Source organism: Calidris pugnax, unplaced genomic scaffold (assembly GCF_001431845.1).
Source record: "Calidris pugnax isolate Ruff unplaced genomic scaffold, ASM143184v1 scaffold398, whole genome shotgun sequence".
Taxonomy (NCBI): Eukaryota; Metazoa; Chordata; class Aves; order Charadriiformes; family Scolopacidae; genus Calidris; species Calidris pugnax.
Genome location: NW_015091280.1, coordinates 114959 through 140290, shown reverse-complemented (window position 1 = coordinate 140290; position 25332 = coordinate 114959). Strand labels below are relative to the sequence as shown.

Sequence of the window (25332 nt, the reverse complement as noted above, 5' to 3'; positions counted from 1 at the left end):
AAAAAACCATCACCCACCCACTCAGCAGCCCACGACAAACCAATAATCTTGGGCACTAGAGCATGCCCTGAAGAAACATGTCTACACGTTTCTTAAATACCTCCAGGGATGGTGACTCCACCACCTCCCTGGGCAGCCCATTCCAATGCCTGACAACCCTTTCAGTAAAGAAATGTTTCCTAATATCTAACCTGAACTTCCCCTGGCGTAACTTGAAGCCATTGCCCCTTGTCCTGACATCTGTAACTTGGGAGAAGAGAGAAGAGACTGTTGTTAAGTGCACAGGTTTGTCCTGTGGGAGAATTGTGTGCATAAATAATAATGCCTACCAGACTTTGGAGTCTGCTTTTGGGAAGAGGTTATGGGAAGTTAAGTAATAGGTATAGCCTTTCTCACTCTGTTTTCATTTGGTGAGTCAGGTAACTGACTCTACAGAATTGAAACAATTCAGGATAAATCCACTGATAGTGATGAGGAGTTCATTTGAATTAGTTGAAAGGATACGGGAACAATACTAATGTAAAAATTAGTACTAAGAGGGTTGTAAACACTGGGTCAGAATCTCTCAAGTGGAAAACAAATACAGTCCAAATGATTTTCCCTTTAGTGATACCAGTTTTCATAGAAATTACACAGCCAAATGAAAAAGTATGATTAATTCTGTTTAGACGATTTTTCTGCAGTAATGTGCACATCAGCTTGATGGCAAATGTCTTCAGGAAACAGTATTTAGACATATTGCATAATTAACATTAGTATGAAGTGAATGGTTGAGATAAATAAGATCTCTGAGGATATCTGCATTTTCAAACAAAACAATTAAATGAGACATCATTTGAATTTCTTTGTACCAGGGAGAGCATTAGTTAATACTGATAAAACTCATTGACATTTAGAGAAGAAAACACGCAATTTAAAAAGTCGAGAACCCGGTTTTTATTCCCATTCAAAGTTCAGCTTGTATTATAGAAACTGAAAAATGTACTGTGGAAAAAAAAGTCAATTTTTCTTTATTAACCAGCAGGAAAAGGTAAGTAGTTTATCATATTGCAATCAGGAGAACGTTTCTTCATTAGTCTAACTGAAAATTAACAGCCAATTTTTACCTAGTAAGATATACATTCCAATCAAGACGTTGCTATTATTATGAATAGTGTAAAAAGCCTATTTCGGAATCGGTTGATAATGGTGGTTGCTTTATTGCTGATAATGTAGGAGTTTTTAATTATATCCAGGATTATTTACTGTATATAAAAAGCAGAAAAACCTCAGTTTTCTGGATTAGACAAGAAAGAAGAGTGGAATTTGTAATACAAGTGAAAGGAGCCTTGGTAATAAGTTTATGGACAAGACTTCTACATGCAACTATTTTGTGCTATTTATAAAGTGTTTATTAATTTCTTTTCAGCCAAAATCCATGGCATTTAGTTCCAAATTTTGCATATAATTCTGCCTTGTGAAAACAGTTGTAGTTTTGCCATTAGCTTTAATGTCTGCAGATAAAACTCAGGCAGCCTCATAAGCAAGAAATCCATTATGCAAATTTTTTAGAAAGGCAATCAACTGAAAATGAAAATTCACTGTAAAATGTAGTAAAATGTCAAGAAGATTGACATTGAAGTATTATTGAGGATTAATGATTCAAATATATTTAAGTTCATTGAAAATAGGAGTATCCACTTTGGACTAAGGCATGTGGATAGAAGAGCATTAATTGTACGTGTAAAACAGTTTTTTTATGTCATGTACTTAAATTGAATAATTCCTGAAAGACTCTAGGGCATCTGAATAAATCTGATCTCAAAACAAATGCTCTGAGTGATAACTTCAGAAGGACAAACATATATATGTCTATATACAAATGTATGTGTATATAGTTTATATGTATCAATATTTAGTCTAATGCACTTTTAAAGATCATCACTATAATAAACTCTGGTTGCTCTTTGCAAGGTCTTAGTAGCCCTCCCATTTTCCCTCCCGAAGCAGAGACAAACGGAGAGAATGGATGCAGATCCCAGGAGCATCTGGGAGGTCTCTGCTTCACTAGGATGGAGACTGTTTCTCCAGGCAGTCTGCTCTATTACTTAAATGTTTTTAAACCTCTGGCTGTGACTTATGTCCATTACTCGTTATTTTATGGAGAGTGTATTCTTTCCTATTTGTGACAATATTTTCTGTATTTCAAGATTATTATATCTGTGAGAGAATTCTTCAGTAGACTGAAGTGATTGTGATCCCTTCATTCTTTTCTCAGAAGTACTTTTGTGGGCTCCCAATTTTTTTGTTGATTTTTTTTTTTGCACAGTATGCAAAAAGGAGGTTCATTTCTACCCATGAGACCTACTGAGTAGAGTGGAGTGGAAGCCTACTTCACTTCACTTCCCGACAGTGCTCCTGTTAACGTAATTCTGGTGAAATACTTGAATTGCACTCTGTTTTTTTTCCCGAACCACTACTTCATTTTGTTAAGGTTGCTTAAGTTCTAATGCCATCTCCAGTGAGCCTTACAGCTTCTCTTAGTTTGTCATTTGTAAATAATATTTGGAATAGATTCTTGCAGAAATCCACTTGATTCGTATCCTAAATTTGATAATGAATCACTGACAAGTACGAAGTCAGACTTACCAACCACTTAAAGATCTGCTTAATGTAGTTTTAGAGTTTAAGGGTTTTAAGTCTTTTTTTCATGACACATAACTGTGAGACAGTGCTTGCATTCTTAAAGCATGTGTGACATCTGCTAATTCTCCCTCTCTGTGCAGCTTGTTGCCCCTCAAAGGAGAAGTTTTCATTGATTTGACATTTGTTCCTGATAAATCTGTGTTCTGTTTCTGGTGTTTTTACCTTGGTTGAAAAATTATGTGTCTTGGAACTATTTGTTCATCAATTACTATCTGGGAACAGAAGACAGTCATTAGTCTGTAGTCCTCTGACTAGAGTCCTCCTCTTCCTTTTCTTTTTTTTTTCCTCTTTTACCTGCTTAAAGATTATTGTAGAAATACCCTTACAGTCCTCTAGAACCTTACCCATCCTCAAAACAGCTGGGAAAAGACAAAAGTTAACTACTTCAGAATTTTGCTGCATAGTTATGCTTTTGTATTTGTTTTGACAATGTTGAAAGCTTTTAATAAAACTGCTTTTTTTTTGTAAAATTGGATATTATCTTTGTTTTACTTGTTACATTTGGAAAATATCTATGAAGATGTTTTCCATACTATAAATGACACAAAGCATTGGTAAAAAAAGGTATTGCCATTTGAGTAAATTACAGTATAACATGTTCTAAAATGAAGTCATGTTTGCTTCACTTGACTGTAACCTTAAGCGTTTTATTAATGTAAGGGTAGCTGTCTTTTTCACTTCACAGAATTGCTTTTCCTTAGCAATTATAAGTTGCAAGGTCTACTGTTGATCATGTTCAAATTAATTTTATGACAGCATATGGTGAAAATTTAATGTGATTGTACTCATTTTTTGTACGTCAGTGATAGTGTATATGATACTAGTTCTTATTTCAAAAACCATGTTTAAACACTTTCATTGTAAGCTTCTACTCCTTGAATATAATTTATGTTTAAATGGTCAATAGTATTTAGGCATCTAGTACACTGATCTATTCAATAGACATGAAGTGGAAATTATCCCCTTAAAGACTTTTTAAAGGTGAAGTTGTAAATAAACAGTTTCACTGTATTGCAAGCAAAGACATTGATGCTGGAGTTTGTGGAACAGCGTAGTACTCAGAAAAATCAAGAGGAGCATAAAATTTGTTTAAAACACTGCCAGGAATATAGGAGAATCACTTACATTGGTGATTTCTAGAGTAAGGTGTCTTGAAGTGTCTTAATGTTTTATGTGTACTGACGTTTTTCAAGTCGGGCATGTATTTTTCACAAATTTGGAAAACCTGTTCCAGAAAAATCTGTTCATAAAATTAGTTCCTTAGAGATATTTTATTTTGTTAACTACCTCTTACCTATAAATTTTCACATCAGCATTTTTGTGTTACTCTAAAAAAAATAATAAAAAAATATTACACATTTCTAGTTAGTTATGGCAGAGCATTGCAGCTCTACGTAGCAGAATACAAGTTTGTGGTTAAGTAGGCAGCAAAAGAGTGAATTTAGATTTGATCTTTATCTCCCTCTAGTGACACATGCATTTTCTTTTAGACTTTTACCAGTGATGCCTGGAAGTTGTATTGTCATGAGTGTGTATACTGTCACCCATGTAACTCTTTTGGATTTCTGACCGGAATGTAAAAAGCATAACGTTTAAATCTAGTTTTCATGTTAAATGGAGATTTCCTTTCTGCTTTATAAAGACAAAAACTCACATTACTTGAATCTTAGGACAACCAATGCAAATCCAATGAACATTGCGTATACTAGGAAATCTTAATGTTTAGTGTATTGGCTTCTCTATTTTCATAATAGAGGTGAACAGCTTACAAATAATGTTTAAACTGGGTTAAATTAAAATGGTTTTGCTCTTAATGTTTAAAACTGATTAAACACAAAAGAGTTTGTTGAAAATTGCTGAAATCAATGCTGAAAATCGATTTATGAATTGAGCACCCCATAGTCATGGCAATACTTGGAGCAAATCTACTTATTTACCGTAAACATATGATTCTATGTTGATGAATTCTCAATAAACCCTAGAGCCTTTTCATTCTCTATGCAAATGGACAATGATTTTTTTTTAAAGAAATAGTTGGTATGTATAAAAAGGAATTTGGATCTCAGCATTTCACTTGTTCTTTTAATTTTGAAGGCACTCTGTTATAAAGATTGCAGCAGATCTGCATTCATGCTTATCTCAGATTAATTGTAGGATTGTGTTGATAGTGCAGTAGAAAGTACTGTATATATGCTTCCACTTGAAACTGTTTTTGGCAGAATCTACCTAGACATTTCAGCATAGTTCTGTGGATTTACTTTTTTTTTTGTAGATTAAAACTAGTTTCCTACCAGTATGTCTCTAAATGCTTTAAGGGAAATGGTGTTCTGTCCTTTAAATAAGCAATTAAAATGATGTCTCCAAGTAGTTTCCAGCCTCTTCAGGATTTTTGTTAGCTACTTTTCTGTAGCTGTCTATAGTATAGGTAGTTATGAAGAAAGAAAACTTGGTGCTATGTCCTTGGAGGCAAGTCATTTCTCTATGTTTGATCTCACTTGGACTTTCTCTGTTACAACAAATTCTGCACTCTGCGTTCTAGATCCCTACGAAAAGAGTCTTCCTTTCCTTCACTCACAAGATTTTCCTTTTTTGCAGGACTTCTTTTGCTGGGCATCTGGCGGGGATTCTTGTTGGATTGATGTACACTATGGGACCTCTGAAAAAGATCATGAAAGCCTGTGCAGGTATATAATTTTGCTCAGTTTGTAAAATCTGCAGAAGAGACAAATATTTTTAAAATTCAGTGAGTCTTGCATATAGAAATTCAGGCCATTCCAGCAAGTTTTTAGGCAATTAAAGATATGCTTGTTACTAAAGAGTGCAGAGGAAAAAGATTATAAGAACCACTAAATGTGTCTTTCAGATACTTTTACTTAGATGAATACCATTTATCCTTCTTTTTAAATGCTTATTTAGAGTAAAATGTTTCATATAAGATGTCAATAAAAATGCCACTTCAAATGAATTGTGGTGAAGCCATAAAAATATGCCAGAACACCGTAAGTTTCCATGTTGATTTCTACTACTTGTTTCCATTCTAGTGGAAGTCTCCACAGTTTGAAAAAGGTTGTGTGATGCTTGTGAAATTATTACTGCAATTCTCAAGCTTTCCAATGATGTAATACTACAGCTTTTCATATGTAGTAATGATAGTATCTTTAGACATCTTTAGTCTAACAGTTGTTTAAAATACAGCCCTGCAAACTTAATATGAATACTGCAGGAAATTTCAGTGCTTTAATTGGAAGTCTAAGCCCACAACAGCTGGTTGTCAGAATCCCTTTTTTTTTTCTGTGTTTGATCACTTAATGTGTTGAGTACTTTATTCATGACTCTGCCATTGACTTGACCATGGATATGGTGTTTGTTTAGTGGGAAATTATTTGTTCAGATGTGTATGCTTTTCACAGGAGGTTTTATCACAGTTTGATGGTACAGTCTGTAAGTCATATACTTTTAGCAGTTTTAAGTGGAAAAATAGGCTGGAGCATCAGATTTCCTACCCCACTGGAGTGAGCAGTCATAGTGTCACATTAATTAAATGTTAATATTGCATGTTTCTGTGGCGGGGAGGGGGGTATGTGTGTGGTTCTGATGACAATTAGGACATTTTAGGATCAGATCCTAAACTAGGATCAGACCTCACTGCCTAGTGAGGTCCTACAGTCTCCATCCTTGGATGTTTTTAGGACTTGACAAGGTAAAGCCCTGACTGAGTAACCTGGTCTGATCTCATAGCTAACCCTGCTCTGAGTGGCATTAGGGCTATGGGCCTTCTGAGGTCCCTTCCAAATTGAATTATTCTAGGATTCTGTGATAAAACCCATGGCACTGTTAGTGAAATATGTTGTGGAGATTCTGCTGCTGTGAATGTTGCTGTGTGACTAAGACCTAGAGGAAGGAGTGTTCCAGTGCCCAGGTCATCTTTTTCCTATGCAGTAGAGCAGAAACAGTGCAGTGTTATTCCACTCCTCAGTTTTCTGTGCTTTAACCCGTTTTTACCAATGTACGATCACAGTGCAGAAATTATTCATTATATTTTCTACAGAACATTTCTTAGGTTGGTTTGCATTTTTCTAGTCTACATGGATGTGTTGTTGAAATATGGCACACTGATATAAAATCTAGAACAACATAGAAGCTTGCCAATGCTATATTCTCTCACTGATGCAAAAAAATTTCATAAGTGCCAGTTGTTTCATATTTGTATCTTGCAAAAGAGACTCTGAAATAAAGGTTTAATTTAAAGTTGATTTTGTATTTTACAAACACATACAAAGTGATTATTTTATTATAATAGTACGTGTATTATTCTTATATTTAGGTGGCATTTCTTCATTTACTGACCCTGCCAGGCCAAGGGACTACTACTATTCAGGTCAGTACTCTCACCCACTTACCTGAAGACTTATTCCAGCTTTAAAAATAGGGACATCATTTTTGCTAATGATAGAAAACCTATAGATGAGGTAGTTAAATGGAAGCATATATGATATAAAAAATATTCTGCGCATATGTATACTTGCTAAATTTATTACTTCTCTGGTTATGTATTAACTTTCCTTTTTCGGGAACTGTGTGGTTGTATTTTTTGTACAAGAGGCTTTAAACCTCAAATGAAGGTCATGACTTCATAAAATGCCTCTCTGGGGAAATACCATTCCCTCTGCAGAAGATGCAGCAGGGAGGAAATTGTGTCTACTGAAAGCAGCCTGTTGAACCTTGATACATCTGCCCCAGTCTGGCAAATTTATCTGTTCCATTCTAGGATGGTTTTTTCCCCCCTCTGACAAGGAATTTCTTCTTTCGAACACAATTTACATGCAAAAAGCCCACTCCTTACCAAAATAGATTTAGGCTATCATCACAGCGTATAGATGGATAGTTGGAATACTGGCATACTTTGAATGTAGCGTGTTTGATTCACTTCTCATGCAGAACATTGAGTCATTTTATGTGGAGTGTATAGAAATAATAGGTGGAGGCCTTGTCTGGGAGGGAGAGAAGAGGAGCCAGCTGTGAGAAGGACTGTGCGTTGGATCAAAGCTACGGGATGTATGGCCTACTGTATCATATCTCCTGCGGTGATTTATGCTCTTTCCTAGACATCTGCTGTAAGAACAGGATAAATATGTAGTGATAACTCCTCGAATATCTGCCAGGGTGCGCTGGCTTGTGGCTTAAAGATGTTCTCAGCAGAAAGTTTTATGAGGGAATTTTGGCTTTAATAGCCTGTGATGGATTATTCTTCCATGAATATGTCAGAAGCTCTTTGAATTGGCATGAACTCTTTTAACACCTACAACATCACCGAAGAAGAATTTCACAACATGAACTCTTTTAACACCTACAACATCACCAAAGAAGAATTTCAGTTTACTTCCTGGCGCAGAATCTCTCATTTTTGTTTGTTTTGAACCTGCTAACTGCTAATTTCAATTGATGCACATTAATTCTTCTGTGGGAAAAGAAACCAAACCTTCATTCTTTATGCACTTTCTTCATGTTCTTTGTGGTTTTATAGACTTCAGTAGCATACTTACCAAAGTAAGCTCTTCTCTCTGGTTGAAAAGTTGGAGTGCGTATAGTTGCTTAAATGAAAACTATTTTGTATGTTTGATCATTCTTAATGTTCTCTGACATTTAGTCATGCAGGGATTTTTTTTATTTTTATAAACTTTTGAGATGTGCTTACTGTGCACCACAGTGAACTAAGGTTAGTGCTGCTTTTATTCTGTGGTGAATTTTGTCTTCCATGATGTACCTCCAATTTTAGCATTACGTTAAATAATATATCTGGAATTATGGAGGACTACATAGCACCTTTGTCAACTTTAGTATGCTGACAAGAAGGAAGCCTGGGGTTTTTTGTGTGTCTCAGGCAGACCCTGAGGTAGCCATGCTGTTGCTTTGACTTGTTTTGGACAAAAGGGAGATAAAGGAGAGGGTTAACCTGAATTATCCTGTCTTCCAAGCTTGGCTTTAGATGTAAATACATATTTACATATGTATTTGTACTTTATTTGTACTAAATTCATTTATCTAAAATGACTTAGACCTGCAATTTAAAAAAATAAATGTAGACTTATGTTCATTCCCTGTGTATATACTTTGCAATTGTCTTTCATCCCATTTGCAGAAGTCTTTATGGAAGGTGTAGCCTTTTGCTTGATATATGATATATATAATTTGGCCACCTGTGGATTAGGAAAACTCTCTCTAGTGTCATAGGCTAATGAGGCATATACAGTACCTCTTTACCTTGATTAATTTTTCATTTTCTGGTATTGCTGATATGTTAATATCTGCCTTTAAATACCTATTTAAAAGAAAAATAGACAAAGTTATCATCAGAATAGATTTTATGAAACAGTACAAGGAAAGAGCATTAGAAAAAATAAGTGTAATTTTAGCACATTTAGTAAATGAATTAGGGTTTTCTCTAAATGCAGTTCATGAATAAAGTATTAGGATGTTTATTTTGATTAATAGGAACACCTCTAACATGTTGATGTTACCGAACTGTTTCTCATTTTAAAATAAAAGATTATGGCTTTCTGAGCACTTACAATTTGATGACAGTGTAAACCATTAACTATACAAAAACTTACAGCAATAGAACAATCTTAAAATATTACATCCTTTTTCTTTCATCAGCTAATTTCATGCTTTTAGTACCAGAATTTTTATAGACTTCATGCATGCAGTTTTGAAATCACCAGAAAATAAACTTACAGCTGAGAAAATGTTCGTTCAGGTTAACGTAAGGAGAGGGGAATGAGGGAAATTTATGAAGATTGAATCAAAAGTGCAATATATAACAGCTAAATAGTATCCTGCAGTCAGTTTTATTTTTCAGCAGAATGATCTCTTGAATTTTCCGAGTATGACTGAAAGGCTTTTAAAGTTTCATAAAAATATGGCTGTAATTCATACAGATTAAAAAATACAAAAAAATCTTTTCTAACCAAAGGTGTTGCTGATCATTTGAGAAATGGCAGAATTTCAGGTTACTGGAGGTTAAGGCTAGGTGTTCACTGCAGATGTATGAAAATTCTCCCAATATTAGCTGTATGTTCCACAAAGGAAAAATTTGCAAACAGACAGAATTACAATTTTTTCATGTGTGTGATAATGTATATATGTATACATACATCTCTGTGCACATATATGTACATAAAATATATGGAGGTGTGTTTGCATAATACACAGAGGAATACATACACTCCTGTACAGAGTAGTGTGCAGTCACCCTGTTCAGTTTTTCCTGTATAACTTTAAGATAGGGTGTTGCTATATTTCTTTGTCTTAAGGTTCTTTAACACAATGACTTTTTAAAAAGAAAATATTTTTATATCCTCACTTCATAGTCTGTGCTTTTTAGTAATCACAGAAACTCCACAAGAAGTTTACACATGGAAGCCATGTAACTAGTGAGATAACACAAGGCTATCATTGATGCTAATAATCTGCAGATAAGGGAAATGGTGTGCTGTATTTGTTTCATACAAAAATATTTCCAATTTTTTCATTTTGAAAAACTTGTGTATGTTTTCAATCAGTTGGAAGAAACTGGCTACGTTTCTGTAAAACGGTTATTCAAAATTAAAAATTTCTGTAAAATGGTTATTCAGACCTCTTCCAGCTGTCTGGAAGAGAAATAAAAATATCACCCAAAGGTTTGTATTTTGAAGATGCAAAAATGGAATAGAAAAATGGGACTTTTCTCATTAATTTTTCAGTTAGGCAAGATCAGATTGTGGTAGAAGGAAGAGAGTCTTGTTCAATTCTCTAGCCAAGTAATTTTTTTTCTTTTAAATCCTATGTCTTTGAGTGGATGATGGTTTGTTCGTGCTTGTTTTTGACAAACTTTGCAAATGGTTAGAAATTCTTGCTTGTCAGTAGAGCAGGCAACGTACAGTGATTGTGACGTTAGGTGAGATCTACGGTTTGGTTGGGTTTTTCCAGGGCAGATGTAGCTGTGCAATAGCACTATATTAGCTGTATATATTACTGCAAAAATTTGCAGGAATCTTTTCCTTTGTGTTTTCTAGATCCAAACATTATTTGAATTTAGGATGGCATTGGCATGTATTGTTTATGGGCACTGGGGGGAAGGGACAGACAGGTGGGGAAAAGCCTGAAACCTACCTGGTTTTTTTGTTGCTGTTGTAGTAACCTTTATAAGGTGTCCAAGTATTGACAATTAAATGTTAAAAGGAGCTGATGAAAAGTCTTTCAATTTCCATGTGAAACTACTTAATAATGGTAATTCTAAGACACTTACTTATAACAATTAAGAAACCCCAAGATATTTGCTCCATCTTTTTTCTGTTGTTTTTCTCTCTCCTGTTACCATAGTCCGACTTTGTAAATTAAAAATTGATTCATGGCATGTCTTGTATAAGTAATTGAATCCTATTTGTTTTTCTTTCCCAAATTAAAATAATTTGTAGAAGAAAGATAGCATAGAGATAATATTTGATTTCAGTCTCCTTCTGTGTAGCAGCAGTTTATTTTCTGTATTTTGTATTCATTTTACAGACTATTATGACTATCCAGGTTACCAATACAGGACGCCAAGGAACTATTATGATTATACAGGTGGCCTCACTGAAGAAGAACAACTGGAAAGGGCAGTGCTAAACAGTCTTAATGAAAGAGGTAGGAATTTTATTGCATTTTATGGTTTAAGCTGCAATTCATACAAAGGCAGGGGAAGAATGTATTGCTTGTTATTTATTTTCAGTATTTTGGAGAACTTCAGAAGTGGATAAGTTTCCTGGTAGAATTTACAGAGAATGTAGTGTGAGGATGTAGCATCATTCTCTTAGTGTAATTACATTTATTCGTAATTGTTTACTATTTGATTACCTTAGTTACTACTGTAGTAAAAGGAATCTTTTGATAACAAAAAACCCTTAGTAAACTTGTTTACTGAGTTTGCCAAAAAAATCTTACGATACTCTAAAATGCAGTATGAAGTGGTATAATAGAAGAATTGATGTTGCCAGCACTTAAACTTTGTGTGTATATTTTTACTTTGTATACAAATTTATACAATTTATACAAATTGACAATGTACTGATGATTACTTTTCACTGTGTCCTTAAAGGAAGCTTATATTCTAGCTAGCTGAAAGACCTAAAGAAAAAAAAGATAGAAATTTTTAGAAAGAAAAATGGTGATTGTTTGAAATTTACTAGTTAAATTAGTATGCATTCATTAGAATACATTTGATCTTTTTATAATGCAAGTGAGACAAGAGGGGGAAAAATAACTTTTGTAAAATCTATTACTCAGCTTCTGAAAACTTCAAGACTTGAGGGAAAGTCTGATCAATAGGACTGACAGCACATTACTAGAACATCACATGGAAAATTTCCATCACTCAGTTATGAAAATTTTTTTTATATTGAAGTGATTTATGTAAATATTTAAATTGAAAGAGGGGAGATTTAGATTAGATACTAGAAAAAAATTCTTTACTGTGTGGGTGGTGAGGCACTGGAAAAGGTTGCCCAGGGAAGTTGTGGATGCCCCATCCCTGGAGGAGTTCAAGACCAGGGTGAATGGGTCCTTGCCCATGGCAGGGGGGTTGGAACTTGGTGATCTTTAAGGTCCCTTCCAACTCTAACCATTCTTATGATTCTATGATAAAATAAAGGGCAGAAATGAACGCAGTATGTGTTTTCTGATATTCAGATAGTGGTTTTTTTTTTTTTTTTTTTTATATCAAACCTTACTTCCTCTTTAATCTGTTGCATGTCAGTATGGATTCCTTTGGGAATTCAGCCAAAGGCTTTAGGTGCTCCTTAACTTAAGAAATCTGTACTATTTCTTTTAAATTTGGTGAAGCTGTAACATTTAATCTTAAAAAAAAAAACAAACCTGACTGAATATCTATTGATGTAATTTGCCTTCTTTTTCTTAGTCTTGGTATTCTATTGCACTCCCCGGGTGCAAGAACGTGTTCATTAGGAAAAAGATAGAGAAGCCTCTACTTGTAACTGCAAGACTTAAAATGCAGAGCACCATTCATAAATTTCAGCTCAGAAAATTAACTTACACCACTGTGTTATGGCTGTCAGAGAAATACCAGGCAAAATATGAAAATGGGTATCTTGACAAATCATCATCACTTTTACTTTCACACCTTCTGTGATCCTATTTTTTATTACGAAGAACATGTCATGTTATCTTGAAGATAGTTTTTAAAAGGCAGCAGATGAGGCAAGATTGTGATAGGAAAAGGCTTTTCCAGTTTGAGAAATTCATTAACATATATTTTAAAGTAAATACAGCTTTTTGCTTTATTAAGTTTGCATCTATTGTGAGAGTCACCTGGGAGGCAGAAGTGCAGACTTTTAGGGAAATTAGGGGGACTTTAAGTGATTTTTTTTTTTATTTTATTTTTAGTTAACTTCAATTTTGTGTTTACCTTTGTTATTTAAGTGTAGTTCTGTCAACTTTCCCTCAACATTGTGAAGCTAGAAGCTTAACAAAAAATACATTCTCTGCAGCAAAATTATTGTAATATATTTGTTCTAGAAATGATTGCAATCTGAGCAGTCCCCATTTCAATGAAACTGTACTGAAAACTATAGAAGATAGTGACAATCTTAGCTTTCAATTAAATCATAAAATAGCATTTAGTCCATCTGGTTTGTCAGCAGAAGATAGTGAATTAGTTACTGTTCATGCTGTCTCAGGAAATTTTAAAAATTAAAAAAGTCATATCAATATATTATCCTGTGTAAGTACTAGATTTTGGGAAGGACTGGGTCTAAAATGAGCTTTATTGTAAGGCATACTTTTTATTTTACTGTCTTTTTTAAATGACATTTTACATCATTTTTAACATGAGTTTTAAAGAGAAATCCTTTAAAGTTTTTAATACTAAGAGTTTTGAAATGTTATCTTCAAGAATGAGCCATATTTATGGTTTTTTTGAAACTACCGAGGAAACAGAATACAAATAACAATGAGTGAATTGTGATAATACAAATAACTAGATAGCACACACTTTAAAGGCTTTCATATATCAGTGTGGAACACCTGCAGCTTTCATTTGTAGCCTTAAATAATCTACATCACTATTGGTAAGTATTTCTTGTCTGCTTGTTGTTTTTGGACAAAGTTTTCAATTGTAAGTGGAAATATTTTCTTATTTGGACAATGCCCTCTGACACATGAGAGAATTTAAGTAGCATCTCTAAGTATATTTAACTGGTAGATAACTGGCATACCAAGTCACATTTTTGACTACTATTTGAGACAGCAGCATTTCTTAAGACTATGATAGTGCCTGCTTTCATTCCTAGTTACAGTTTTTAAGCCTCACAGATAAGTGAAGCAGGAAAATGTGTCATTGTATATTGTTTCAGATACAGTTTGGTGTCATCAAAGATATATAGATGTTGACTTCAGTGGTTTCACAGGAGTGCTTTAATTTTGCATCACTTTCTTCTACCTGCTGGAGCACCTTAGTATGGAAAAGCAAGACTTCAGAACTGAACTCTTAAAATACTTCTTTAAACAAGCTGCTTAAAAGTTAAGCTTCCCTATAGGCAGATACTTCATTTCCCAAAGAAGGTAATATAGAGCATATAATTGATCATACGTGTTTTAGTGACACAAAGGATGAGCTTAAATCTACTGTGCTAATGAGCAATTAGGATATTCTTCCCTGTCAGTTTGAAAAATAATTAGCTTGAATGAGCACTGTCCTTTGAACGCAATACATTTTTCCCTAAAGCATGACATTCACAGTTGCTTGCAATTACATGGATGAAGATGTACTTAACATGACTAAAATTTACATAAAATAATTTGAAACAGGTAGCTAAATGGTTGTAAGATCAGGTACCACATCTAAAATTTAGGGCTCTCTTTCCTTAAAATTTTTTTCCTATTTTTTCCCAGCCATGATATTTATACCATCATAGTTGCTCTGTAGCTTGGACAAAAAACATATTGCAATGATTTCATAAAATCATAGAATGGTTTGGGTTGGAAGGGACCTTAAAGATCATCAAGTTCCAACCCCCCTGCCCTGGGCAGGGACACCTCCCACCAGACCAGGTTGCTCAAACCCCATCCAGCCTGGCCTTGAACATCCCCAGCAATGGGGCATCCACAGCTTCTCTGGGCAGTCTGTTCCAGTGTCTCACCACCCTCACTGTAAAGAATTTCTTTCTAGTATCTAGTCTAAATCTCCCCTCTTTCAATTTAAAACCGTTATCCCTCATCCTATCGCTACATTCCCTGATAAAGAGTCCTTCCCCATCCTTCCTGTAGGCTCCCTTCAGGTACTGAAAAATTTAAATTGATTGTTTTTTTTCTTAGTTGGGCAAATGCGTTTATTAGGGTTTTCAGGCTACAAAATGTACCATTACAGATTTTGAGTATTGATTTGTTGAATGTTCTTATAAATTACTGTGTATTAGTATTCTAGTAAGCTATTAAAAGAATCACTGGCATAGTACAGAATTCCCTGGTGTCAGTTGTTCACAACTGAACACCAATTTGTGTTAAGATGTGCATCAAATTTAAACTCAGTAGTTACTTTTCTGTAAGGTTAAGCTGCCATAACGGTACTGCTTTTCTACTTATTCCACAGCCATGCATTCCTGAACTGCAATTCTATTTTTATGCCATATCCTAAAAAATTCTTAAATAATAATAATTACTGGTATGTAATGCAACAAAGGAAATTACTGAGCTAATGGGATTTATGTAGACACCAGTTTTAAGACTATCAAACTCTCAAAATTATTTAGGTCTGTTTACTAAAAGGAACTGTTATATTCGTTCCATTCCCAGCTTTAGATATGTTGTTGTCTCAAACAAGAATCAGTTTGAACACCGTTAAGCTTTTTTTTTCTCCAAAGGTTTGGTAGTTTTTGTTTTTGTTTTTTACTTATTCTTGTAATCTATATTGGTTACAAATTGCAATAATTCTTCCTTTAGGTAAGTCAAGAAAATAACTTCGTGTTTAAAAAAATCATAGCCTTTGATATTTAAACTATATGGTTGCCATTTTTGTTTAATACTAGTATTAGCAGCCATCCTTAATGTAACCCCAGTATATCATATCTCTTATCTCTTATTTACTTGGTATTCTGCTCTGAAGAAATACTTCAATTAGTGTAGGATGTGGATTTGGATGTTTGTTATGGTGGGTGTTAAGATTTTTTTGTGAGTTGAACTTCTAAGTGTCTGTCTCTCAATCTCAATAATGTTAAGAATACCTTGCAAGTTCATGGAATGTTCCTCCTTTTCTTAAGACTAACTTCTTTAAACATGCACGTCATAGTCTTTATAGTTTGTGATTAAGGAGAAATACCTATAAGTACACATATATAGATATTCCTCTTATATTTTATAGTGAATCCATCTGTCTATGCATTTCTTTAGTTCCAATTTAAAACAAAACAAAAAACCCCAACCCATCCACTTAAAGTTTTTAGATGGCCAAGTATGGGCTAGTCATAAGTATATTTGTGGTGTATTTAGGAAATATCTAGACATCTGGCTGGCTTGTTCTCTGAATTTTTAAGAGTTCCCATTTCTGTTTCCTTCTACTGAGACTGGAATTCTATTACTAGTCTATGAAATTTGCCAAATCCATGGAACATTGCAGTAAGAATGAAACCGATGTGATGAGACTATAGAGAAATGCTGTTATGGTTTCTTTCAATCAGTGTTATCTTTCCTGTCTGCAATTGTAATAATGCCAATCATTGCATTTGACTGATGGTTTTCTTTAAAAATGGCTTAAAATAATTTATATATCAAATGTGCAGCACATGGTATCAGATTAAAATGCCTTTCATGAGGTTATATGCTAGGACTTGCACCTGAGTCTTGAAGTCTGACTTTTTTTTGTGTGCGTGCAGAGCGTATCCACACATACAAAGTGATTTCCTGCAGGTATCTGGAGGGAAATGTACTAAGAGAATACTTTTAATGGGCAAACCAACGCAAGAAAATGTTGTGCAAACTGCTTGTATGGCCTTTAGTAGGTTGGTTTTTTGCCTTTTCTATTTCCCTTCCTGCCCATTATTCAGGAGTTCTGCGTGCATCCTTTTGCCTTTGAAACACTTCTGCGTACAGAAGAAAACTAGTTCAACAATTTATTAGTGAACTGGAAGAACTAAGATGTGGTTTGCTTATTAACAGAAACTGGGTTTTGATCCAAAGTACATTTATATGAAAGTTTGTTATGCAAATGAATGAGACTGTGTTCCCCATTTTTCTCCTCTGCCTTTCCTGAAAAAGTACTGTCCGTTGATGCATCCAATATTACCTACGGTTTTGAGTTTCCTTGGATGCAGTGTTCCTGAGTTATATGCTGTAGGGATAAAAAGACAGACTATTAATTTAAAAGTAGGGCTTCATTCCATGTGAGTGATAATGTGTTTGCACTTATTAATGTGAGAAACTTTAAAAATAGAAAATATTGAAGCATTGTGACACGAGTACATTGAGAATAATTTAGAACATAATTTCAGATTCAGTTTGACATACTAATACATCATGCTTTTCAAGTCTATTTTGTTCTGGTTTGTATGTAGTACTGACACAAAGTATTCAGATTTTCATGCTAAAATGGGTACAGAATGCGGATTATTTCTTTTTTCTGAGGCTTCCTAAATATGCAAACATTTTTGATGGTACTGCCAATGCATCTTTCTTCTGGATGGTTTCCTTCTTGCAAAAGTTTCAACTGCCAAAGAAAATTAAAATAGGAAGAAAGCACTTTATTAAAGAAATAGTAAAATCTTTGTAGCTAGAGATGTTTTTCTTACATCCACACTACATCTGTTATAAAAGCCTGGTTTGCATATGGAGGTAGGGGCTGTTCTTGGTGTTTTGATGCAGGTTCAGTGATACAAATGGAAGGCTTTTCACTGACTTCAGTGGTCTCTGGATTTTATTTTTTTTTTCCCCTCAGTAAAAAGAACTTTTTCTTAAAGGAACAACTGTTGTTCCTTTCACAGTGGGTTTGGCAGGGTCACCTTGCTGGAGAACAGGCAGTTCTGCTTAACAGCTGTGGGCATAATTAGAAGAAGCTGTGTGTGGGCTACATAAAAGCACTCCCTTCCACTTTACAGAAAGTGGTAGTTGCAGTGAGCAGCTTCAGGCTGCATTGGTGTCTCCGTCCGTCCGGGTTTCTTAGTCTTGGCATTGGGAAATGGATATTGTTTGGAGTTCCTTTGTTGCTGTGCATCTTTGTTAGGCAAGGAGAGATGTAGTAAAGGAAAAACTAAGCAGGTTTTTTTTCCAAATGTGATTTATATAAAGTAAGAGTCTTACGAATAATAAAGCTTGGGGATGCTTTTAGGAGTAAACTGAGGTCAGTGAATATTCCTAATCTTGAATTTACCCATGATCTAGTATTTTAACTCTTGTTGTTTTATCATTAGATTAATTCAATTGGCTGGGTATAGTTTACATTTGTTCATTGGAACTATCTTAAAAATTGTTTTGAACCTTTTTCTGATGTCTGACTCAATAAATGAGTCATTTGTGGTAAAGAAAAATATATATCTCCATATCATGTCTTGTTGACAGTCATTGTGGTTGTATCCTTGTGGTCCTAAGGCCAACTGTATTCTAGTTTGCTTCTCTTCTATACTTTTTGGTTTTTTGTCTGGAGCCTCTAGCTTGCATTTAAAACTAAATCTGTAATATTTTGAGCATTACAATAGATTCCTCGCTGTTGTCAGTTGGCAGCAGTAGATTTTAGCATTATACTCAAAAGGAATATTCAGGACAATTTTGTCTTTGATATTTAATCCAATACGACTGTGCAATCTTGTAGACAGAGGTGAGCAAGCTCAGCTTGCCCTGAAAGCTGTTTGGACATGAGCCAGATCTGATCAAAAAGTCTTCGTTTCATTAGCTCAAGAAGTTTTGCTAATGCAGTTAGTTACATTTAGCAAGCTTGAGTAGGGATAGATGTGGTCCTTTCTGCAAAGAATTTATTAGACATCATAGCTCAATATTTCAGATGTGGCTGACGGAGCATTGCACGGTGCTGGTGAATGTGTGCACTTGTTCAGTTTTTCAGTGACTTGGCAGACAATATGTAGTACCATTTATATCCTGTAGTACATGAAACGCTGTGCCTAGCACCTAGGTTTGACAAACCTGAATTAATTTAAATCTAGCTTTGAGTATTTTTTTCAAAGAGGGAAGAATGATGATTCAAATCAGCAGAACTTGGTACTTTCTGTCTTTATTCATTTAACTAATTACATAGCTTAAACATTCATTTAGTCAGTTTTTTAACACATTGCTATGATGATACTATAAAGGATGAATAATGCATTTATTTAGTATTTTTTTTAATCAACTTCATGTAAAGCAGTGTTTGGATGAAAATTAGAATGTAGTTGAAAAAAACAACAAACCAGTTAGGTTTCTGGACACCTTTTAACAACAGTTTTAAATGGAAAGCCAAAGCCCATTTGCCTTATTAAACAAAGGAGTTACTATTTATAATTAAATAATTTGCCAAAATTACTGATCCTGGCAGTATTCCGGTTTCTGGATCTATTAAGACTCATTAGGAAGTACTTTTTTACTTTTTCAGTTACTTGAAGATGAATATAAGGACTTTTAATTTTCCACTTTATTTCTTTAGATGAACGAGGTAATAACTGACTGTACATAAATGTAAAATCTCTTATATAGCATGAGCTCAACAGGAATTTTTTGATATGTTAAAGCAGAAACCATTGTCAGATTCTGATCTTAGGATCCGAACAAGTGGTTTACCTCTGGCAGTAAGCACATACTGCTTAATTCTTTTAATTTTAGTTCAAGGTTTTTTAATAAACACAGATCTTAACAAGTATTAATAATTTCAAATAGGCTCTGTAAAGAGGAAAGTATATTTAAGTTGTGGGTTTAAAAACTGTCATTTCTTAATGGCCCTTGTAACAGCAAACCTGAAGGAAATAATACCATTTTAGTTGCTGAGAAATTTGATCAAGAAAAAACAAGGGCAATAGTGAAACAAAAAATATAAATTACTACGTAACATTGAAAGAGGAGGAGGGATCAAAGTAGAAAACTGGCATAATTTCATAATGCAGTGTATGCTTCAGAGGAATAAAAACTGGGAGGAAGTAAACTTACACAAATTTAATGTCCTGGTTCATAGTAAGTTCTGTTAACTTTGGGATGATACTTAGAGTACCACACCATCTCATGTACACGTAGAGTGGGCAAGGTCTTCCCAAGAGATCCAGAAAGATCAGAGAGCTGGGCACTTACCAACCCTGTGAAATTTAACAAGAGAAGTGCACCTGGGATGGGGTAATCCTGGTTATATGCACAAACTGGGGGATGAGAGGCTGGAAAGCAGCCCAGCAGAAAGACATCTGGGAGTTTGGGTTAATGGCAAGTTGAGTATGAGTCAACAGTGTGCCCCAGCAGCCAAAATTTTAAAATCCTCACATACAGAGGGATTAAGTTATGCAAATTAAGTCTTAGCCATATCTTCCCCTAACCAAAACAAATTATCAGATATTTTGAAGGGTTTGTGTGTTTCTCAATTTTATCATCTCTTTTAAAAACAAGTAAGAGACTCAGTGTTCAAGATCTGTCTCACTTGTTCTTTTAACAACCTAGTTCTCTCTGGATTCATTTATGTTACTTTCCTTCTAACTTCATTACCCACAACTAACTTCCTGCTAATGTGATTTTTCATTTTTCAGCCATTCCAAAGCACAGCACAGAAACAGTAGTTAGACTTCCATTTCTCTTCTTCACCACTTCGCGATGTTAAAGTCTGTAGATGAGGAATGTTGGCACCAGCACCAGGAAGAATAGTTTGCTTCACAGCATGACAAAATTCTTTCATACATTGACAAAAACTTAAAGGGCAGTGTTAGAAACAATAGCGTAGGCTATTAAATGTGGTCTACTTGGAGCTGAATAGAAAAAAATTGGACAGTGATAAGTGTTAAAAAGCCAAATCTAGTGTATAGCATGTCTGCGTTTTGCAGAGGGAAGAAGATGAGAGTATAAAAGCAGATTTGCCATTTTATGGGATTTTTTTCAATTGTAGTCCCTGTCCGGCTTCTAGTGCAGCATAAACCAGGGAAAAGGCTGCTGTGAGTGTTTTGTCCTATTATCTAACCTAAAACTAAGGCCATTACTTCAGAGTGGAGGGAAAAATCAAGTGGGTCTGTTTGATGTGACGCTTCTGTGGCTTGTACTACACGCAGAACTAAAACTCCATGTGGAGATCTTGTCTGTTTGGCTCACCCTGTAAGGTGACCATTGATTTTTCTTCCTTATACTGAATTTCATACAGAAGAGCAAAAAATGCCCACTTCACACACGTTCTACAGCTATTACCGCCCTGGCAGGATGGCATGTTTCAAATTGTCCTTAGATCTGATCTTGATGATCCGAGGGCCGGGGATGGCTCGTTTGCAGTGCCAGCTGGCTGTGCAAGTTCTGCTTTGCTGGCCAAGGCTGGCTGTGCCACAGCCAGAGCCAGCCCTGCTGTTTCTGGGAAATCTATATGCTGTGGGCAGAGTGGTCTGCTCGCGTTTGCAGTGTGTTTGGTTGGAGGCTCACGTGTCATATTGAGTTGTGAATTACCTGTTAGACTGATGGAGCTTGAACTTCTCATTCCACTGATGCTGAGTATGTCCTATCACCTGGCTGCTTGCTTTGGGGAAACAGCTGTCGTCTTTAGTTTTGTGTTGGGGTTTTTCTGCCATTTTCAAGGAAATATTTTAAGTGATGAATTGTTGTCGCTAACAATGTTAGTTTCTTCACCTCTTCCTGTCTGCTCCTCCAGATCATGCATCAGGTTACTGTACTTTAGTATTTGAAGTGCTGAGAATGTGTAGAAAAGATCTGGGGAAGGGGGCTTTGGGCTGGTCACTCTTACAGTGAAAAGCCTGAGTGTGTTGTGTGTGCTCAAGGGTGACAGCATTGTATTGCAGATGCATAAAATGAGAAAAATGCTAGATAAATTTTACATGACAACAAGGTAGGCAAAATTTTGAGAATTCTTGTACAGAAGGTGGCTGTTAGGTGTTCAGCTTCAGGGTTAAGATGTTGGTTATGCAGTTGGTGGTGTCAGGACAGACATTCTGCTGTACAGCACTGTATGCAATAGCAAGTTAAGTTCTGAATTTAGGACTGGTTTGGTGAAGAAAAAAGTATATATGTATTCCAGTGGCTTTCACTTTGCTTCCCTTTTGATGAAACCTGATGTGACAGAGAAACTGCTAGATGCTGGCAAATAATCCTGGGGTTTCAAACCAGCCAGACAATAAACAACTGTATAATATTCAGTGCAGCAGCTTCTCTAGAGCCCATCTGTTTCAAAATAACCCTAATTCTGCTTACAAGGCGGAATGCTTTGTTGGCTGGAGTTTGTCCTAATTTCTGTGGTGGCCTGCGTGGCTCCGGTGCCATCTGCTGGGTGAGCCCCCGGTGTCCCCCGGCCCCGCAGGGGCACCGACCCAGCGCCTGCCGCCTCCCCGCTGAGATGCAGTGCAAGGGTCTAAGATTGCATATTCAGTCACTTTCTTACTTGCTAATGGAGTCGTATGTGCACAATTAAAAGTGTGAATTTAATATTGCAAGCTAATATGTGTGCGCTTTCTTTTTTTTCTCATTTTTTCAAGGAGGAGGAGAGAAATGGTGGCCCAGTTGCAGCTGTCATCTTGGGCATCCTTTCCTAAAACCTATGGACCTGTGTGGATTATAAATCATATTATTTGACTATTAAATTGCTCCTCAGGCATTTCTCTTTGAATTGCTTCAAGCAGTTCAGCATGTAATACTCTGCACCTTCTTTGCTTTTCACTACAAAATGATTTGATCTTTCAAAATGATGCTTCAAATGTAAAGCTCTTTGGAAAATAGTATTTCTCAAATAGTGCCATAGTGTTTCCAGAGACAGAGTAACAGCTTACATATTTTTCAGATTTGTCTCTAGCAAGTTGAGACACAGGGACAAGCTGAAGATAAAATACTAAAATATACATTAAATATGTTTCCTGTATATTAATATGAATTTGAAAAATCCTTTTAAACAGTGCAACTCATTTTATAAACACCTATGTTAATATTGCTGCCTACCAGAGTTTGAGCAGCTATTGTTATCTCTGGAAGCATTTTCCAAGATTTTGACTTCTTGGTAAACATAAAAGGAAAATTATGAACGCATCTTGCTATTGTCACAGAATCATATGTTTGTTGGTGAGTACTCTACAAACGAAGCTGCTCGTGTAATTGAATGGGAAACTAACAGAGGCTCTGGGTGAGGTGGACCCTCCCAACTGCCTGTCATGGGAACAGGCCTTAGTGTTTGCTGCAGGCAATTTGTGATACAGGATACAGCTGTACTTGAAATTCATCTTGAAAATGAACATCATAGTACTACAATATTTACTTTTGGTTTTCCATATTCACTTTAGCTAATTTAAATGAGACCCTGAGGTGAAAGTTTAAAAAAATACTGAGTGTTACAGAGGCTGTTGTGTTATCTTTAAAGTTTATTTGCTTATCCTTAAAGTTGTAGCTGTGCTCAGAAGGCAGCCTCTCACTTCTGTTTCCCAGAGCCCCTCAGTTCAGGGGGTGTGAACCACAGCCTTTAAATCCTTCCTTTGCTTTGTTACTTCATGTGAATTCTGAGGAGTTGCTAGAATGGCCTGTTCTCACCTTTTCGTGCTGTGCCAGGGCAGAGAACCTTCCGTCTTGGTGTGCTATTTCTGCTCAGATTCATTTGCTTATGGTTCTGTCTGGATGAGCTGCCACGTGGAGTTTATTTCTGAAATTGCTGCCAAGGCAGGAGGGGAGCTGTGTGTGCGTCTGGCGTGGGTCAGCACCTGGGGGACTGCAATATGGAAAGCAAAACCAAAAGCTTTATTTTGCCAGAAGGAACTACTGAGGACTTTCAAATAAAGTAGGAATCATGAAAAACGTGAACTCCTGGGTTAATGCTTGTTAGATGTTTGGGTTTTCTTTTGGTTGTGGTGTGTTGGTTTGGTTTTTTTGTTTGTCTTTTTTATTTCAGTGTCTTTAAGAGCAGTTGCTGGAAGTTGCAATCGCCCTGAAACCATCGGAATTGGAAACATTCAACTCCCTGTTTGTGTTGTGATGCTTTGGGTTGCAGGGTATATGTGCATTTTTCTCATATAACAGAACAAAATAACAGTTGGTTTTCATTGTGTCTTATAGATTTTGGTGGAGCAACATACAATAATGAGCGGCGACCCTATGGCTTTTGGTTTCCACCTGAGCAACAGTCACAAGAGGAAGTAAGAAGGCAAAGGCTTCGTAGGTTTGAGAGACGATGAAACTGGCAGGTGTTGGTGTAAATTGTAAAGCGCTATTCAGAGTTACCAAAATATTTGCAGATTTATTTGTAATCTGTAATATGAAGATTTGTTTGTAATATTTTTCCAGATTTTTTTACTATTAGCTGCAAAACTGCAGAGGATTTTGTGAGTTTAGGATCAAAATTGGAACCTGCATAAAAACTGTGAGATTAGAATCAAAATGTGATCTTTGGCAGTCTCCATCTTAATGCACCTTAAATATGGAAGATGACTGATGGTTTTACCAAACTGTCTTTTTTTTCCTAAGTTCTTTTGTGTAGCTTCAAGAATTCCTTGGCTTTTTGACGGCTGATATTTTCAGACAACAGGTTTACTTCATCCACCACAGATGAGAAAAACATTACTTTTTTTTGTATACAATTGTAAAACTATGCAATTTTTCCTTACAAAATTGTCTCTGGGATGACCAACTGGTTTTGGGATTGGCGTGTGAAATGTCACTTGACATTTGTTGCTTTGATGACGACAGCTGGATCATGAGAGCCTAGGCTCAAGCTTTCCAGCAGTCTTGCGAACTGTGTGAAAAATCGTTGTGGGTGTCCTTGCCTTAAGGAGTTATTTAATACAAGCTTTCAGTCTTGCAGTCTTCCTTAAAACATGCTATTTTATTTAGAGCTTGTATGTGATAAAAATGAGTTGTAACTACTTGTTAAGAAAGGCTTTAAGAAATCATATTTATATTTTAAATTAAGAAATGCTTCCCTTTAGAGTTGAAATAATTTGTTGGGAGTTTTATGGAAAGGGAGGTGGATATACCATACAAAGAATGTATTTATTTAGTTACTTAGTCTTTTTCAAAGCATCTTTTTTTTTCCTTTTTAAGAAAGCTCGGAAATGGTATGTCTTGGTTGCTTTTCTATAAGTGCAGTAGCCATAGAATAAAACAGCAGATATTTCTACAGTCGGCTAACTTTTCTACACTCACTAAAAATATGTATCAAAAACCTGCATACAGTTTACATATTTTTCTCAGTAGGTACTAATTAGATGTAAATGAGGAGGGAGCATTGGTTCCTCAGAGTAATCTTTTAATGCTCTGGTCAAAAGTTTCAGTGTAATTTACTGTCTTAATCTCTGTTATTTTAATTATTTAAAACCACTGGATTAACCACTAGTTGGGTGAAAAATGGTACTTAAGTAAAATCAAAAACACGTTTGTAATTTTAAAAGCACTTGTTTTTGTAAAGTGAGGTTAGAAATATTTGCCATTAAATATTCACTAAAATTGCCAGTAATAATAATTGTTCAGCTGTTTTGACTC

At 35.4% G+C, this 25332-nt stretch overlaps 1 protein-coding gene across 2 annotated transcripts in view; it reads left to right on the top strand.

Moving 5' to 3' along the window:
• RHBDD1 (rhomboid domain containing 1) overlaps positions 1-25332 on the top strand; it is a 38153-nt gene extending 12821 nt beyond the window's left edge. For both annotated transcript variants that reach the window (XM_014960635.1, XM_014960636.1), the window contains exons 4-7: positions 5281-5369; positions 7010-7063; positions 11230-11349; positions 23911-25332. In XM_014960635.1, coding sequence (XP_014816121.1) covers positions 5281-5369; positions 7010-7063; positions 11230-11349; positions 23911-24029 — 382 coding nt within the window. In that variant the 3' untranslated portion in view covers positions 24030-25332. The remainder of the gene's footprint in view (positions 1-5280; positions 5370-7009; positions 7064-11229; positions 11350-23910) is intronic.